The 20,269-nt window shown below is 29.0% G+C and overlaps 1 protein-coding gene across 5 annotated transcripts in view; it reads right to left on the bottom strand.

Moving 5' to 3' along the window:
• LOC129981869 (cell adhesion molecule Dscam2-like) overlaps positions 1-20,269 on the bottom strand; it is a 614,065-nt gene that overhangs the window by 341,164 nt on the left and 252,632 nt on the right. For all 5 annotated transcript variants that reach the window (XM_056092905.1, XM_056092906.1, XM_056092909.1 and 2 more), the window contains exon 6: positions 10,142-10,411. In XM_056092905.1, the coding sequence (XP_055948880.1) occupies positions 10,142-10,411 (270 nt within the window). The remainder of the gene's footprint in view (positions 1-10,141; positions 10,412-20,269) is intronic.

Genomic DNA, 20,269 nt, shown 5'->3' with positions numbered 1-20,269 from the left:
TAAAAATTACAAATTTTCTAAATAATTATATTTAATTCCCTCTGAGTTATTTTGTCAATAATAAAGAGTAAAATAGATACAAATAAGAAGTAAGAGTAATAATAAGAATACTATTGATCGGAATAATAACAAGTAGAAGAATTAATTCTGTAAAGGTGTAAATACATTGTTTATTTCTCGAAAATCCAAATTAATTTTAAAATAAAGACAATACAAACAGTATAAAATAGTAATTGAATATAATAAATGATTACCTTTTGCACCATCATATAGAAGAAATCTCTAATCATAAAAATAAATCGTTCCACCAAATTATAAAAAATGCATTTAATGGCTTCAATAAAAGGATAAATTAAGCTTCTACTATTCACAGGAATTTACAAACTACATCCGTTAATTTTCTTAATTTAATTATTATCAATAAAAGCCAAAGTATGCATTGTAATTCGATGGTGCTGCAGATGCACTTGGAATAATATTCTACAATCAAACAGCATTGTTGGATAACAATTACAATCATCCTTATCTCATCCAAAAACGTGCGATAAAATATTTTTTGAGTACCCGTCATGGTGTTCTCTAAAAATCCTTTATCCAGCACAAGAACTTCTCGGATTTTAGCATACCACCTCACAACATTATTTTCAGTACAAACGAAATCTCGCATTCCTTGTTTGCTCACAAAGCAAATTTTTCATATGTATGCATCCGGATTACAAGGGCTTAACTATAAAAGATAGCATAATGGATTTACACACGGGGTCATAAAATATTCAACACTGTATTGTTTTCTCTCTCATTATATATGCAAAACATAGTGCAGCTGCATTGAGAAGAGAGTTCGCGTACGTTGTTATAAACATCAAATTTTGAACAGCTGGATCCAGCGTAAACTAAGGTCCATGTAATCCCAAGTCAGATGATATCTTTCAATAATAGAGAAGAGTTCCTAGGGAGAACTAGTTGTTTAATAATTCAATGCAGGCGGGAATATTATCTCCTTAGTTTTATCATACCACGGTAAAGCCCTTAAAGTAAATGAAATATTCATTTGAGTGTAAATATGTATATGAAATCATGATTTCATGAATCAGCATTATCAATATTTTCCAAAAATATATAATGTAAATTAATATCAATATCTTTAAAATGATGGAAAGAAGAGAATATTACATTTAACAAAAACATCTACTAATCTATATACATTTATCTGTTTTTGAATTTAAGCAGAATATCTGTCGATATGTTGCCAAAAGTTTATTAGATTGTTTATGCGTGTGTGTGTGTGTTTTAATTTTTCCCTCACTTTTCAATTTTTGACATATTAATTTAATTAATTTAAGGCAACATGAATATGTGATTTTCTGACAATCTAATTTATTAGATACCAAATAATTAGCAAACATGTAAAAACATCGAATCTTAAAATTTTGATGGGAGCTGTAAATGTTACTTCATCGAAAATAAATTACTATATTTTATCCATTTGCCACAAGATTAATCTTTAATATAATAGTTAATAAATAAAAGAAACACTTTTTAATACATAAACATTTAAGAAAATGCAAAATATTCTAAAGACAGATGAGTAAACCGTCAAGAAAAATTAAGAAAAAGCCAACAATAACAACTATACCTTAAAAAACACAATTAATAATAAATATACGATAACTTTATGCAAATCATGATCTTTATCTTTTTTTCTTCATAATTTCTATTTTTTTTTCCTACAATATATATGTTGTTACGGAATTTCCGCCTGCAAGTCCGTAAATTGGGTTTGTGTAGAGTATGTACGGAGACGCACAGTCAACAGGTCTCGGTGACAACCGACGACGACTTTTCTTAACACGAAGGACATGAGTACAAAGACGAAAAAAACGCAGCCAAGACGAACATAGGACGACACAGAGGAGCACACTACAACAGACAGTAGCTCATAAGTAATAATTTGGTAACTCACAAAGACCACAGCACGCAAAGTGGCCAGAAAGAATTCGGCAGGAGAGATAATTTTTGGAGCTATGCTCTACGGTCTCTCTAAACGGCTGAAATTCTGTACTATCCCCTCGCTTTAGCTGTATCCAGCGGCCGACTTATTACCACACGACTGGCTACTCCACACACAACTTGATGCTGTTTCCACAATAGACAACAGAACTCGGCTGTAAGCCGAGTTCAGCAATAGCTTGGGCACTACACAACGCTGAACTTTTCCGCCGCTACTTCGTTATCCTTTCGACTACTCGTTACTTTTCAATGACTCTGACTACACTTCCAATCTGGTTGACTGCAGCTTGAGACTGGCGGTCTTTTATAATTCCAGGGAGGCGGACCGATAACCTTCTGGGCCAATCAGGCGTATCTTAGTTCCTATTAGATGGATTAAAATTCTCGAAGTTCCCAGCATTATCTATTTTGTCCCCAGAGTTGTCAAATGTGTCACCATATCGCCAAATGGTCGCCAGTTTGTCGCCAAGCGTTGAGCTTACTGACACGGCACCCGATCAGCACTCACAGGGCTAATCGTAAAACGGTCTTTTCAGTCATTCAACTCTACTGGCTAGTAACTTATATTATATTATAAATATATAATGTTACATTATACACATGCAATGTTGCTTCCCAGCACTGTGAGCTCTATAACCGGAAAGACCGGTTTACAGTCATCTATATTGGATGCTACTCGGGTGCAGAGCCAGTAATCCCAAAACTTGGCAACGAATTTGGTGACAAAATAGATAATGCTGGAAACTACCTGATTTTTAACTATCAAATCCAATAGGAACTGCAATATGCCTGATTGACCCAGAAAGTACTAGGCTCGTCTCCCGAGAATTATAAAAGGTCATCAGTCTCAAGCTGCTACGAATCGCAGTTGGAGTCATAGTCAAATATCGTGTCTTCGAGAGGATAGCGAAACAACGGCGGAGTGCCAGCGTTGTATGAAGCCCAACCTATTGTTGAACTGAGTTTGTGTGCCAAGTCCTGACGTTGATTGTGGAAGCAACTTCGTGTCGCGTCTGGAGTAGCCAGTCGTGTAGTGGTAAATCGGCATCTGGATACACCTAACGCGAGTAGATAGTGGAGAATTTCAGCCATTTGGAGAGACCATAGAGCGAAGTTCCGATGACCCACTCTCCTGCTGAATTTTGTCAGGCGGCTTTGTGTGTTGTGGTCAGTATCTACTTGTGGTCTACTGTCTGTTGTAGTGTGCTGCTGGGTGTTCGTCTCTGCTGTACGTATTTGTCGTCTTGGTATTAGTGTCTTCATGTTAAATAAACGTCGTTGCTGTTTTCTACAGAGGCCCGCTGATTGTTTACAAACCATACACCCACTACAAGCGAACCCGGTGAATTTACGGACTTAGCAGTATTAGTGGAATTGAAGTTCCGTAACAATATATATATGATTACTAAAGTGTTTTAGAAACTGAAGTTATGACTTCCAATTCTCAATGGAATATTGTTTGTGTAGTTAATGAATTTCTCAGTAGGTCGATACTTGTGTATTTTCAAACTTGATGAATGTATTTCCATGTTTTTTTTATCTTGTTTTACTCACTTTTACACACTTCTTTTTTTTTTATTCACGGTATTTTAATTGTTTTTATACTTCCGTAAACATTCTTTTGTGCATTTGTGGTGCACCGTTTTACCTAGAGGTACAATGTTTGACGAATATATACTTTAGAGGAGAAAATGTTCACCGTAGAGCAATTATTTTATTTGAAATATAATTAATTAAATATTAAAGAGAATTCCCCATTTAACCGTGTTAAACTTCAAGAATGACCTAACAGCACAGATAAAATTAGGCCTATATTTTACATCGTTTTAATATTTTAATGATACTAATTTTGTTGTACAGAATTTCTTGAATTTTTTTCAGTATTCCAAAAATATTTGTATGCATAATATTTCATTGATCCTCTGACAGTTAAACTGTTTTCATTCTTCCCTCTGTGATTTATTTATTATCTTGTTTTTCTTCAATAGCACTGTTAAAAACAAGCACTGTTTGCCAAAAGCGGCAAGTAAATAAATACAACCGCAACAAATTTATCTTTTTTTACTATAAAATTCCCAATTCAATAATACTTGTCAGCAAAATAGAAAATGCTATAAAGTTTTAAAGTTCAACAAATAATTGATGTAATCTAACATTCAGAAAAGTGTGGCAATTAGTAGCTAATTTTCGTATAAGCAAGCCAGGCAGTTGCCACTTGGATAATGAAGATCTCCAAATAGGTCGATTGAAAATTTATTATAGAATAAATAGATAACAAATAAATAAATTTATAATAAAATAGAAATTCTATGAATCATTAAGTAACAGGATAATATTAACATTAGTACTGTGCGTCTTTTTAAATTATTGAATAAAAATGCGGATACCACACAGTTAGGAGTTACAATAAAATGAAAATAGACATTCTCACAAATCAGCCTAAAATAAATAATTGACAATTTGATAAAGTTAAAAATATGTGGAAATATGATACTAGATTGATCTTGAAAAGAGGATCTCTTAACACAAACTATGTAGACATATCAACTACTTAAATTCACCTCTGACAATATTTCGATTAAAAATTTCATTTCAACCTACAATCCGGAGTTACATATTCCCACTTAACAATTTCTGGAAACCGCTTTACTGATATGGTTAAAATAAAATCGAAAAGCACATATCTATTCTTGGATTATCTAAGCCCACTATCGACTCTCGTAATGACTCACAGAGCAATTCCACTTCAGGGGCTGTGTTAATTCAAAACGGACATGATTAAAGCATTAATTTGTTAATGCCCATTTTCGACTGAGTCCAATTACCATCAAGAGTACAAAATTCAGCTTCAAAATCAGATTCTATTTCAGTACAAGTCGAATATCAGGAGCCTCGTGTTAAATAGCTTACATCTAATACTCGCCTCATTGTTTACATTTAGGCTAACAACATTTCGCCAATATATAAAATGTCATTTGGAATTCGTTTATCTCTATTGAAATTATACGTATTTGAAATTTGCATTAAGTCTTGTCACAAGACTAAAACTTGACATACGACTAAACTGTCAAATGTCTTGTACATACGATGAAAAATAAATGAAATAACTAAAGAACATGCACTTTTGGTGAAAAGATTTTTTTATTTTCATATATTTATTTATTAGAACGTTCTTAAAGCAGACGAACTTCTTTGAGATGTTCCTCAAAATTTCCAAAAAATTACTTCTTAGGTAATGTTTGATATTTGTTGATTTTTAAATGATGTTTCAATATGGAATTTAAAACTATATATAATGTATTTTGATTTTATATCTGCTTATAAGAATTATATGTTTTTACACATATCTTTTATTTTGAATTTATCATTCTATTTAAATTACACAGTAATCGAAAGTACACCTTCATCTTCAGAAGGGAAGCTTGCATTTAAATCCATAAATTTTTTTCAAAAAATATCAGTGAATATAATAATATGAATTTATTACCATCAAAGAATCGAGTTCCTAAATACTTTTGTGAAAAATTAACTTTGCATTTTGATGAACTAATGACTGACTGACTAATGAAGAAATATTAACTTTGCATTTGATTGCCATTAAAATGGAATCAACGAAAAACAAATCTTCACTATTTGATATTCTTTTAACTAGCAAAGGTATTCACATTGAAATTTACATATGTAAATGGTTTTATATAAAAAAACACCTTTATAAATTATATAAATAATAATAAAATGGTTATAAATAACCATGTGCCAAATTATAGTAATATTTTTATAATAATTCTGCAATCTGGGAATGAAGTTATGACCATTCTTTGTTATTTCATGGCCTAACACAATAGCACATACTTTAATTCTGAACTTTAATCAGATTATCTGAAGATGTAAATAATAACTTTGGATGCTAATATTTGTAGCCGCAATTCTATCATCTTTTAATGCTTAATTTATCAACAAAAATCCATCATATTTCGAAATAACCGTGATAAATAATAACTTTCTTGGCAAAATTTTATTTCAGTTCTAACTATAAATTAGCGTTCTTATTATTTAAGTCAGTGTAAATTCGTCTGGTTGTTAAAATCAGAGTTTGGAATAATATCTTTGATATATTTCGACATCATAAAACTCCCACGCATAAATACAATAAGTGCTATGGTATTTATTATCTCTCGTTTTGTGAACTATAACCGTTTCTGTAAACGCACTGAAATATATTAATATAATTGAAGAAAGAATAATCATTGATGCTAATTATATTATTTGGCTCAATAATATATAGTATTTATAAATATAAATACAAATGCTAAATGACACCAATAAAATCAAACGAATTAAATGCGTTAAAATGAAGAAATGGAAAATATTGATCTTCTGTACATCTCTATTAATAACATAGATGAACGTGTGTGTGGAAGTTTGTATTGATTCCAACAGTTACCAAATTTGACACATATATACTCAGGAAGCGTGGAATATGTATCTCAGGGTGAGTGCTTAAGATTTTTTTAAAAATTTTTATTTAAATAAAATGTATGCTGAATTTTGTCATTAAAAGAATGTTTTTTGAATGATACCAATTTAATTCTTATGTAATTTTTTTATATATTGGTATTTTTTAAAATTTATTTATTTATCTATGTTGCTTTACCCCAACAAGAAAAAAAAATATATTATTGCTCGTAAATTCAAACCACTTTAATAGTTTAATCAAATATTTAACTGCTTCTTTTCCTTCCAATGTTGGGAGATAGAGAAGAAAAATCCTGCCAAATATTTAAGAAGTATTCAAGACATAAAAAGTGAAGTCATATACCGCGAACATACAAACTGATCGTATAAGTTTTAAATTGTTCTATGATGTCATGGGTCTCATGTACACATTGACAGAACATATAAGACAATTATAACAACACAGCTTTTATGTCTAACAATTTGATCAATGTCTGCAATTGATGAACACAAAATTATATCTAAACGATTTAACCGAAATTAAATATCGGTAATATTCTTGGCGAATCAACTAATCACTATAGGTGATTAGTCAATAAAATGTTCGGTAAGTGTAATCAATAATACTGATTTGATCTCTAATGAACATACGTTCTACTGAGACAATACACATCAGTATTTTCTGGCTTTCCTTAAACCAACTAACAGTTTGATTTCAGCGAATTTCACAGCCCAAATTCTACTGTATACCACATCTCTCAAAACCACTTTGCGAATTAATTCCAAATAAAATCGGAAAGCACTCTATCTCCCATTCAATTCTTGGATGATGTATACTCGCAATCAACTGTCGTAAAGCCTTATCATGCATTTAAACTTCGTTGCCCGTGTCAACTGCAAGGAGGACACGGCTCAAGCATTAATTTTGATTTATTAATGCCCATTTGCGACCATGCCCAATCACCATCAAGAATCTAAAACTCAATTTCAGAGTCAGTAATCGACCTCCGCCCGTTAATGCTGCGTAAATCCAATAACAGAAGCCTCACTTGAAATGCTGTTTACTTAATGTTTGGATTTTGACGTAACGTTTTGGTAATGTGTGAAAAATGGCATGTGGAAATGATATCCTGCAATTGAAAACAATGCACTCTTTTAGAAAATGGTACAGACTTCAGTTTTCTAATACTTTGGAGTGAATGCTTCTTAATTTTTAGATTCTTTGCTTTTGAAATTTCAACCCAAATATATTAAATTACGACTCAGATTTCTTACACTTTGTTCTAATACTATTCACATGATTTGCATTTTTTAGCTTTAAATATCACTAATTTGTTTAATAAAATATTTCTTAAGGTTATAACAAATACCCATAAAAATATCTAATCGAACGAAAATCAGATAGGGTTCCTAATATAGGGTATCTAATCTAATTGAATTAAATCAGATAGCGTTTTAGAGAATAAAAAAAAAGCATTACACTTTTTTCTTCTTCAATGTGATTCATTAAAATTCAAACTATGATCCACTTTTTACAGTCAAGGACTATCTGTTCAATCTTTTCTGCTCTAAAACAAAAACTGAAGCAAAGTATTCAGCCATAAAATTATTAAAATACTTCCTTAAAACAATTATTTCTTGTTACCCTTTTATATTCAGGTAAAAACATCTTGTTCACTTTGCCTTTTAAATAAAAAAATAAAAATTTCTTCATTATTTACAACCTCTACAAATTTTACATTGTAATAAAAAAGAAGAAATTTCCTAATTTAATTTGATGTTTCAAATTTATAAATGTTAGAACATAATAAAAACTAGTAAAATCATATTTTCGAGTTCTAATTTTATTTTTTAACTTGAAACAAGAGTAGACGATTTTGTGTCTGCTCCAGTAGACAATAACATTCTATAAACAAAAATAACGTGTGCTTTTTTTCCTCAATTGTTTGAATTGAAAACAGGATGAAAAGTAAAATATATTTTTACATTTTTTTTTTGAATACTAGATATGATTTGTAATTTCTATAGAGGTAATAGCATTTTTAAATTACAGAGGTTTAAAAAATGAAGATATTTTTACATAAATTTGAAATTAATTTCAGTGTGGGTGTATTTTTAATTTTTGAATATTTGTTAAGAATAAACAATGAATAGGACGTCATTGCTCAACGTCTGCTAAGTAAAATTTTTGAAATATTGTTATTGTTAAAATAGAATATAAGAAGTAACTCAAGGTGGAATATTTTTACTGAAATTAATAAAAGAATTAATTAAAAAGAGAATTGAATCATGTCATTATAAAAAAACTTCTTAGGAGCTGCAAACGGAGAAATATGAATAAAGAATCATATTTTTATAAAATATAATCTATATTAATATACCTAGACGATTTTCAAATAGAAAAAAAAATCTTTAAACTGAATTTCTTTTAGACGAAAATAGTTTTATTCATTTGAAATTTACAACTGAGCATTGCGTTGTTCTATTATAATTGACTAATTTGTCATTCTTTTTTGTTTAGCACTAATTATGTATCTGAATTCCAAAAACTTCTAGGAATCAATAATTTATAATTTTAAAACGAATGGCAGCATACAAAATAAAATTCAAACTTTTGATCTCTTATAATTTACTTTTAGATTTGTGTGCAATAAAATATTTTTTTTCAATATAAAAGACTGTATTTTTCCAAAATTGCTTAAACTACAATGAATGTTTCGTTCCAGAATGCCTTTACTGAAAGAAATTGTAATGATGGTTTCTATTAGTTTTCAAAGAACATTTATCCTCACTCTTTCAATTGGTTTCACTAGTCAAATTACAAAACTTTCCTTTTAATAAGTATGGTGCAGAAACGGGAAAATAAAATCAACTATAATCACCAAATTTGAATTTATTATTCTGTAATGTGGCATTCGAATCTGTGCATGTATGCTTCAAAAATAAATGACTAATTTTAATTAAATAAGTTCCCCTAAAATAACATTTATTCCTTTTTAATTTTATAGATCAAGGGAAACTAACCTTGGTTCGACAAAGAGATTATCAAAAACTCTATGAGCAGTTACTGTATAAAATATTTCTTTTTTACTTCTCAATCTTGTTAAGACTTATTTCTTTTTATAATCATCATGATATCTCATATACTAAAAGAAGAAAACTGCAGCAAGACAGCGCTAATCTTTAAATTTTCCCTTTGAGCCAAAGCATTTTTATCCTCAAATATTCATTATTACGATTATTAGCCAATATACAAATATTTTTTTTTTGCCAATTACATCTCGTAATTGAAATTCTACAAATAAATAAATTTAATTATAACAGTATTTAAAAGCACACCTTTATTAGTGTATTAAAATATTAATATTTCGTATTTTAAATGTACTTTAATTATCTTTATTATATATGTATTGTGAATCCTGAATTTTTGTGAAATTTGCTGAAATATAGTATTACCCTTATGGAGATAAACAAATTAAATAAGTCATTAATTGATAATATAACACAAGAAAAGTTTATAATATTGTATTATTGTCAAAAATACGTAAATGTCAAACTTTCAAAGTTTTAAATCCATGACCATATAAAATGCTCAAACACGAGATTCTATATTAAAAAAAATTAAAATAAATTAGTTTGAATAAAATTGTATCTCGAATTGAATAAAATATCATACCTCCTAATAGCAAAGCTCCCGAGCCTTGCGCAGAATCAAAATGGTTGTGAGCGAAGCATTGATATACACCTCTGTCATCACGAACCACCGAGTTGATGGACAAGACATCGTTGCCAAGGACACGGATTCTCTCATTCGTCAAGACAGGACGCAGATTTTTGGTCCATGTGACTCCATAAATCGGGAAGCCCGACACTGTGCAGTTGAAGTGGGTAGCTTGACCAACAGATATAGTTTGCTGAGCTGGACTTACTCTCACTTGGATTGGAACTGGAAATAGAAATCATTATTATAAATAAATAAAATTAATCAAAAATCACATAGTAGTTTTTTTATGATTTTTTATCAGGTTTTATTATCAGAATTAATATAAAATTATTGGGAAAACCAAAGAACCAATTGCTAACCCTTAACCACTGATAAGATATCTTCAATTTTCCTTTCAATTGAAGGTTCATGACTTAATTTTATCATCAATGGTGATCTGTTTCTCCTTTTTTCCATTGTTTTAGAGATTTCTTACAAATAACTGAACTGATCATGCTACCAAACAACATTATTTAAGTTTATTATGCATGCATAGTAGAATAACTTTCATTTCGTGTGGGAAAATGTAGTTCCTCATAATTGATTGATACAATTCAATTAATGCTATAAAAATCGCTTCGAACAGCTAGTTGGCGAATGCTGCAATTAAAGAAAAATATACTTTTATTAAATGCACTTTAGCAGATTTATGAAAATAAGGAGAATTAAAAACAAATGAATTAATGCACTGAATTCTTATATAAATGTTTTAAGAAAATATGAATTTATAATAATTATAATTCACATTCATAAAATCTTTTAATTTTTAATGAATATTTATAAATTATTCGTCTTTTAATTTTCTCAATAATTTATCACCCTTTTTTTATATTTTTATGCTTTTTTTTTGACACCGATATTTAAATTTAAATATATATGTTTTGCCCATTATTCCATAAATAAGACAAAACAGTTAAAACATTTTTTTTTTACTTTTACTATTTTTTTATATTATTATCTGATAAATTCCATAATTCATTAATGCAAATATAACAAAATTTAATTATTTTTTTCACATATTTACTATTGCTAATGATGTTTGCCTAGTATGAAAGATTTATTGAGATGAATCTATTAATTAAATTATTAAATTATTAAAACAGTTGAGAACACAATGAAAAATAAATGCATACATTGTACAAAGCTTCGAAATGTGACTTATAAAGAATTCAATAAAAACTGATAATAAAATTTCATTTAAAAAAAATTTAGAGTTTAGAAAAAATGAAACATGATATAAACCAGCATACTAATCTATGCATAAAAATAAGTAATTATTATAATGAAAAATATTTCAAGAAAAAGTTACAAAAGATGAATAAATGTTGTAGGAAAGAATGTAACAATTAATTCATTGTTGTTTATGAAACAGGTTAGTTTTGAAAAATAATTTTAACAAAAATGAAATATTTTTTTTCCAAAACTGATTGTTGTATTTGTCAAGAAGAATGTGAGTCTAATGATAAATATATGTCTGGAAAATATTAAAAATCCAATCTGTCCAAATATCAATATACCTAAATTCTATTAAATTCTTTTTCATATTAATTAATTTCTTTAGTTTTTTTTAATACTTATTTACCTTTTGAAAGTTTATCATTTATTTTTCTGCTCCTCAATACTGTTAATATTCTCTTTATTTATGAATTCAGAGAAAATTCTGACAATATCATTTTACTAACATGATTTTTTCTCTTTCATTAAAGCTTTGTTTTTTTATAGAAACAAATATTTTGTATTTAGTTTAAGTATTAAGTCTTAAAAATTAAGCCTTTTATTTTTAGTATTTTTTTATTTTTCGGCAGTGCTAAAAGAATCAGATCCATCCTGCAGTTTAAATGAGCTGAAGATTTGTTCTACAATTTTTAACACAGTGTTCAGAAAAAATTATCAATTAAAAAATCAGCAATTAAATTATTTTATTTATTAATAATTTCTTTAAAATTGTTATCATCGAGATTTTTTTTAAATTCATTACCAAATTCGTGCATGTACAATAATCTGTAAAAGTATATGCTACGCTACATAAGTAATATAAAGACATATAAAAATTTCTGCAGAAAAACATTTTAAAAGAAAAATATATCCTGAAAGTTAAATAAGCTGAATTGTTACATACTTACGACGATGATTTTCTTTACATTATTAAGAGCGAAGGAAGAATTCAATAAAAGTATTAATTAATGTCTATGTAATAAACAGAACGAATAAAAGAGTAATATTAGTTAAATGTATTTTGCTAAACAAAGGGAATCAATTAGCTGGGAAATTACATTTTAATTATGTTATGGGATTGATTTTCATTAGAAAAGTCATATGCATGTACAGAGAACAGAGCACATTTTATATGATTAAATTTTTACTCTTTAATGTCCATTACAATTTGATGCTTAAATATTATTTGTTCATAAAGTCCTTGACTCTAAATTGTTATAATAACTTATATTTAAGAAATTTATTTGAAATTAAATGCAACCTAAATCATCAAGGAGAAGTGAAGATTTCGTTAAATTCCTTACTAAAGACGGTTAGTCAGAAATAGTGTCACTTCCTTTTAGTAAGATATGTGATTACGTTCATCATGGAGTTTTTGAAAAGCATTCGAAAACAGTTATGCTTTTTAAAAGTTGCATAAAAAAGATGGATTTGTAATACGGATTTGCATATAAAGAGAGGAAAAACATCTATGAAACGAAAATATGCCAGTTAAGTGACAAAAGTTTTAATTGAAAAGAAGGGCTTTTTTTTTGGTTAAACAATGGCATAATTCAAAAATCTTCTAATTTAGAGGTTTATCAAATTATTTACTTAAAATTTTGTATATATCTTAATAAAATTATTTTCTAGTTACAGAAGTAAAAAATAAGCTGTATTTTTATAAAAGTTTTAAATACTGGAGTTTGGCATAAATGTTACAAAATTTTCAAATTTTTAACATTTGAAAGCCCTAAAACAATTATGAAATATTTCTTAATGAATAGATTGCTTATTTTCTATGTTAAGAACTGCAGAACATACTAAAAATTATTATATTAAACTTGAAGAAAATGAGTATCAGATTTTAATTTATGAGATTCTTAGTAAGAAAATTCCATCAAAAATTAAAATTTGACCAAATAGCATGTTAAAATGTAAAATAGCATCAAAATGTATGTAAATACAAATATTAAAATACGTATAATTCCTCAAAAAACAGACATAGAAAAAAATTTAATGACATATATATATAACTTTCTTAAGTATTACGAATATTAAAAATAAAATATCAGTTTCACAAAAAAATCGACCTTTTAACATAGTCACCTATCTTGATTCATTGTAAATAAAGAAAGTAATATATATTTTTCATTTTTCTTTTACCTTTCTCTTTCTTCTTTTTAATATATTTATTTTTTCCTAATCTTCGTTAAATTCTTTTTAGCATTCATAGCGGTCTTATATTATTTAAATGTAATTTAGCACGTAATATATTATTTATAGTTATAAAATTTCTGTAGCCATCGTCTTTTGCTTTTCTTACAGAAAACCTTAGCATTAAATGCCCTCAAAGTCAAAAACATATCCATCTTTCTAGACAATAGAGTTAGCCACAGATCAAAGGCTACTTTCATTCGTCATCGGTTGCATTGTCAGCCACAAAGATACCTCTAACGCTTATCGATGTATTTGTATTACTTGCTGGTGTTCTTGCTTCACGGAAAACATAAAAATAATAATGAAGAAAGAAAAGTGCCACTGATGGAAAAGAAACTAAAAACACTATCTTGTTTCATTAGTAAGTGTTAAATCATTTCTTAAGAATAATAAATTTATTCAAGCGAAATATTTTTAATAATATGTTCGATTGGAATTCAACATTAGTTTTTCATTATAATAGATATATTCATAATATTTCTTCACTAATACAATCGATATCAGTGGTCATAAATTTATGTGTTATTTAAATATTCTCAGCCAGTATTTTGAAATTTCTTAGCTTCTGCTTCTTTTAGATCATTCGTAAAAACTATATTAAAACTGTAAATTTATATTAGATTAAAAATATTACTAATAATACAGATACAAGAATATAACCAAATAATTTCCAAGATTAAAGGACTTATATTTCAAAATGTATTGCAATTATTAAATTAAATAACACCTGATAAAACAGAGATAAACGTAAATTTCCAATGAATTGCTACTATTACAATTATTCTGCATTTACTTATTACATTACGCATCAACGGCAACTAAAGAAAACTTTATGGTAATCCAGATTCTCTTATAGATACTAGATTATATATATATCATTTCAACATCGAAAGTTTTTATTTAATTCAGCAACTGCATGTAAAAGAATTACAGACATATGTGATGATGTAAAAATTTCCAAGCATTTAGTAGCGAAATATTCAGTTCAGTGCTAGACTGAAAAATAGAATAATATGAGATGTATACATAACTATCTTTCTCTAACCGCTACATCCTATGAAATAATTCGTTTTTCAATTGTCCTTTTAGTGCACTGGATTTGAAACAACTTAGAACACTCTGTAGCTTTGATTACTTATACCATTTTTTTATAGAATGTTCGCTGCACTGTAACGTGTGATTGGATATTCGCAAATTCTAAAGCATGAAATATTTTCTATTTCTTATTCACAGCCGTGAAATAAGCAAAGAAAAAAATAAACCTTTACATTTGAGGATTCAAACGGAAGAAATACGTGGATGCTGTCTGCTTATTTCTGCCTTTTCAGATTTGATGAAGAAAGAAATATTTTCATTTGTAGATTCACGTGGGAAGTAAAAAGTCTAGCATATGAAAAAATCTATGAAATCTGGATTTGAATCTGTTGAAAAAAGCTAGCATTTGCTCATTTATACTCCAATTACCCTTAAAGAGCATAATTATATATTCAAAGATTTTTATTTGATAATCTGAAGGTTATTTATTAAATATCGTATATTGTTGAATGTGCTCCAAATTAGGTGTACCAGTATATATATTTTTTCTTATCTGACGTATTCTTTGTTCCAGCTTATTTAAGCGAATCGCATTATTACAAATGTGCATCATTGCTTTTCTAAATTGTTAGTTGAGTCATAAAGTAGAAAATTTTATAAATAGCTTTGACTTATGCTGATTGCATGCCCCACTAATGACCTTCCAGAGATTGGTAACAAACCTGGAACCCATTTGGATACAGTGGAGATAAAAACTAAATTTCTTGGATCTGCTGGAATTTCGATGATATATCGATTAGTTTTGCAGATATAGGAAATTTCTAGAATATTTGAAGGTCTTTTAAGGAGACTATAAAAAGTGAAGCAGAAGTCCGTAGTCAATTGATTTGAACTCAGGTGAGGCTGGTATATTATTAATAATTATAAGGCAATAATTTTTTTTCTTTTCACATTTTAGACTGCACATATTCAAAACTCAAAATAAACTTTATCTTCCGAGATAATACAGCAAGCACCGACAATCATCTGAAGTTCCCTCGAAAGTTACAAAAAATTATGTCTGTGTATTATTATCTTTACCTTTTTATGAAAAAGGTGATTCTAGATATTTTTTGTTTACAATAATTCCGTGAATAATGGTTTTTTTTTTTTTTTACACTGAAAGTGCAAAGGGCAGGTAAAATTTTTAATAATATTTCTTTAAAAAAGCATTTCATGTTCTTTTCTAAATCCTATCCTTGATTACCTTTGCAATTTTGAATTACATATACATATGTACTCTTATATTTTCATAATATATCATGTCCCCGAATAAAATGAGATTGTGATTTTATCAGCATTATGGCATGACGAAGAACTTTGGGATTTTTCTAGAGATTTGTGCATCTGTGAGAAGAAATCTAGCAAGAAACAATTATAAAGTGCGTCTCAAAAGTATATGGACATGAGATTTTTTGAAGTAACCGTTGAAAGAATAAAGCAAGGATCAAGACAAAAATAATTAGCATATGGAATCATAAAATACGTATATTACAATACAGAAATATTATACTTGTATCACATATTGTGTGTAAAAAAATAAAATTCAAAATATGATGTCCCAAAAATATATGGGCAATGAAAAAAAAATCGCTTTTATTTCTTCTGTACCAAACATTTGCATAGTCTGCGGTCTATACATCTGACGTAACAACTTCGGAGTATAAAATCGCAGCTCGTTCTTCAATTCTAGAGTAGTTTTAAAATGTATATCAACGTTCAATTCTCTGCTCCTGATATAGCTAAAATTTGGATTATAGCTAAATTAGCTCAAAATATTAAAGTTTCTGATATTGCCAAACAAATGAAGCGTAGCAGATCTGGAATTTATGAAATTTTGTCGAAAGATGCAAATTCTATTGCAAAAATGCGTTCAGGAAGGCCAAGAAAAACATCCAAGCGACAAGATAGAGAGGGAATTTGCGCGCAGGTTCAACCCAGAAGAAGTCCACTCTTGAAATTACGAGGACTTTGGCGTTTCCAATTTCAAGATCTACTGTTCATCATCGCATACAGTCAAGCAAATTTCATAGATATCGCAGAATGCGTCGGACAATGCGTCGGCTGAAATTGCACCACAGAAAAGCACGCGTCCTTTGGGCTAAAAAGTACATGCATTGGACGGATGAATGGTTAAATGTTTTTTTCAGTGACAAAAAAAAAATTCAATTTAGATGGCCCTGATGGCTACTGCCATGCTTTACGACGGGAACCTCGTGAGTTCTTTAGTCGACAACAAGGAAGGGATTCTCTCATGGCGTGGGGCGCATTCTGCTTCAACGGAGCAACTGATATTGCTTTTCTTGATGGTCGACAGACCTCTGAAGATTATCAAAATATCCTCAAAAGCAATCTACTTCCAATTGGAAATACCCTAGGAGGGAAAAACTGGAAATTCAAACAGGATAATGCGTCGATTCACACCTCTCACTCAACAACAGCTTGGTTTACTCAGAATCAAGTGACTGTTATAGACCGGCCAGCTATTAGTCCAGACCTGAATCCCATGGAAAACCTTTGGGGAGTACTTGCACGGGATGTGTATGCTCATGGTCTTCAATTTTCGACTATTCAGGAATTAAAGCAACAAGTAGAGCAGAGTTGGTTTTCTTTAGAGCCGCACTTTCTTCAAAATTTAGTTAGAAGCCTGCCTGATAGGATTTTCAATATAATTAAAAGCAATGGATCCAAAATTTGAATTTAAATACAAAATATTTGAAAAGTCCATATACTTTTGGAACAGCCAATTTTTATTATTTTTTACACATATTCTATAAAAACTATACTGTATTTCTTTGTTGTAATAAACTTATATTAGGATTACAGATGCTTATTATTTTTTTCATGATAATTGCTTCATTTTTTGAACTGTTATTTCAAAAAATCGCCTGTCCATATACTTTTGAGACATGCTTCATCATATGGTGAAACTTATGATACAAAATAAGAAATGTCTTGTCTTTGATTCCTCAAAATAGACTCAATAGATAGAAAGCGAAAGTGGAACTAAAATTTATATTCGAATATTTATACCATCTGCGATATTTTAAATCAACAGCTTAAACAAAAGACATAAATCACTATCAAAGATATAATATTTATTATTATAATCGTGAATCACAACAATATAAAAAGGAAAAAATAGCAAGTTATTCAATTGGCTATAACGTTACAATTAAATATAACAACTGATAAAATTCTATGCAAGTAATAAAAAAAAAAACTATGCATATTTAGAATTTCTTTTTTCCCATTCTAATGTCAATACATTTTAAAACGTGCAGTTATTTACCATGTTTTACTTTTATTAAAATCCTGGTAATTTATTAAGTCTCCTACAAACAAACTTATTTCTATTTTCTCGAAGAAAGCCATTTAACTACTTTGAAAGTCAATTTAAGATTTATAATAATTATTATGAAAAAAGCAGAAATATGGTAAAATAAATTAAAATATGATAAAATATTCAGAAAATCTCTGAAGTAAATAAGTCAATCTATTATCATAGTTATGAGAAAAAGCAGAAAAATATTACAACGAAAGAAAACTAGTTATTGATTTGGCTGTTGCATTACAAATAAATATGCCGACTGATAAAATTTGCAATTATTAAAAATATCTATGCATATAAAGAATTTCTTATTTCCCATTCTAACACTGATATGTCCTAAATCAACTTTTATAATGATTAAACCTGTTTTTCTATTATTATATCTTTGTATTTTATTAATAGTCTCCTAGAACCAAACCTATCTCTACTTTTTCGGAAAAAGTCATTTAACTATAATAAAAATAAATCTAATATCTGTTAAAATAATCATGAAAAAAAAGCAGAGCAATATGAAAAGTAGAAAAAAAATAGCAAGTTATACAATTGGCTATCGCATTACAAACAAATATGACTACTGATAAAAATCTTTACAATTATTAAAAAGATCTATGCATATTTAGAATTTCTTATTTTCCATTCTAATGCAAATATATTCTAAATCAGCTTTTACAGTAATTAGATTTATTTTGCTTTTATTAATATCATTGCATTTCATTAATAAATATGTCTCCTACAAACAAACTTATCTCGATTTACTCCAAGAAAACCTTTTAACTACCCTAAAAGTAAATCATATCTTCCAAGACAATACAGTGAGCAAAGGCGACCTCCTTTCGTCGCTGGCTGCGTTGTAAGAAGCCCGTATCGGTGTATTTTTATCTCCGTCCGTGTCCCTGCTCCAAGGGCAAGCAATCACAGTCGGGGTGATTGATGTGACCACGACGGCCGTAAGACTGATGCCCCCTCCCCTGAAAAGCGGATCTAATGATCCGCGCTTAATGGGAATCAATAGTCTTGGGTCCGGGAGAAAAGGCTCAAATAATTTACCGCATATAACCTTTTTCCCTGTTACATTATTTATTCTGCTTTCAGGAGACGAGCCTCGTGGTCGGAATACGGATTTCGGAGAAGTTGCGGTAATGGGTTTAATAATTTTTGCTTGGCCTTAATGCACTCAGTGAGTGAGATCTTCGATCTAGGCCTTTTTGCTTCTTGAGATAGAGAGAAATCTACAGTTTGATGTCGGCTTTAAGATTTTGATATTCATTATTGTGTAACGGTGAGCAAAGGATTAGCTGGAATATTTAGTTTGAAATAAAATCATTTTCTATTAGCACTCAAATTTTAATACAAGTGCCTATGGGAAGGTAATGGGTTTAATAATTTTTCCTCTGCTTTAATGCACTCCGTGGGTGAGATCTTCGATCTAGAGTGTTTTCTTAGAGATATAAGGAGAAAGCTTCAGTTCCAGAATATTCATTCAGTTGATATTTGTTATTGTGTACAGGCAGCAATTGATTTGCTGGATTATTTAGATTGAAATAAAAATATCAACTATCAGCACTCAAATTTTAATACTAGTGTCTATAGAAAATAAAGGAAAATAAATTAGAACAGCTTAAAAATAAAGAGAAGTTTTGGATTATGAAGTGCATTTCTTTTCAGTAAGCATAGGTAATTGGGATAGAGAAATCTGGGAAAAAATGTAATAGTAGGTTTCTGACGGTATATCCGTAAGCGTACAAAGTAGAAAAATAATTGGAATAAAAATTACTTTGAACAAGTGTGAAAAGATATGTTGGAAGTAAATCGGCAAAACTAAAATAGTTTATAAATGTAGCGAAACGTATGTTCTTTGAGTGATTTCATATACTTTAAAATCTATACTAATATTATAAATGTGAAAGTTTAGATAGATGGATGGGTGTTTGTTAGTCAATCACGCCAAAACAGCAGTACGGAATTGGATGAAATTTAGCATAGAGATATATTATAGTCTGAAATAGGATATATGCTACTATTTATTCCGGTTAATTGAGTAGTTATTTTTTGCTAATTAAAACCTAACTTTCCCATCAAAAATATTTTCATTTCCCCACCGCCAAATGATTAAGGTTTCAGTTTTTCCACGCTAACGAGGTTAGGCTTAAAATGTTTTCGACCGAATATTTCAAACGATTTTGTTTATTTTCTTAGTGTTTATTGCATTTAAAATTAAAAAT

This window comes from Argiope bruennichi, chromosome 8 (assembly GCF_947563725.1).
Source record: "Argiope bruennichi chromosome 8, qqArgBrue1.1, whole genome shotgun sequence".
Taxonomy (NCBI): Eukaryota; Metazoa; Arthropoda; class Arachnida; order Araneae; family Araneidae; genus Argiope; species Argiope bruennichi.
The sequence above is the reverse complement of the archived record's forward strand: the minus strand, read 5'-3'. Positions and strand labels throughout refer to the sequence as shown.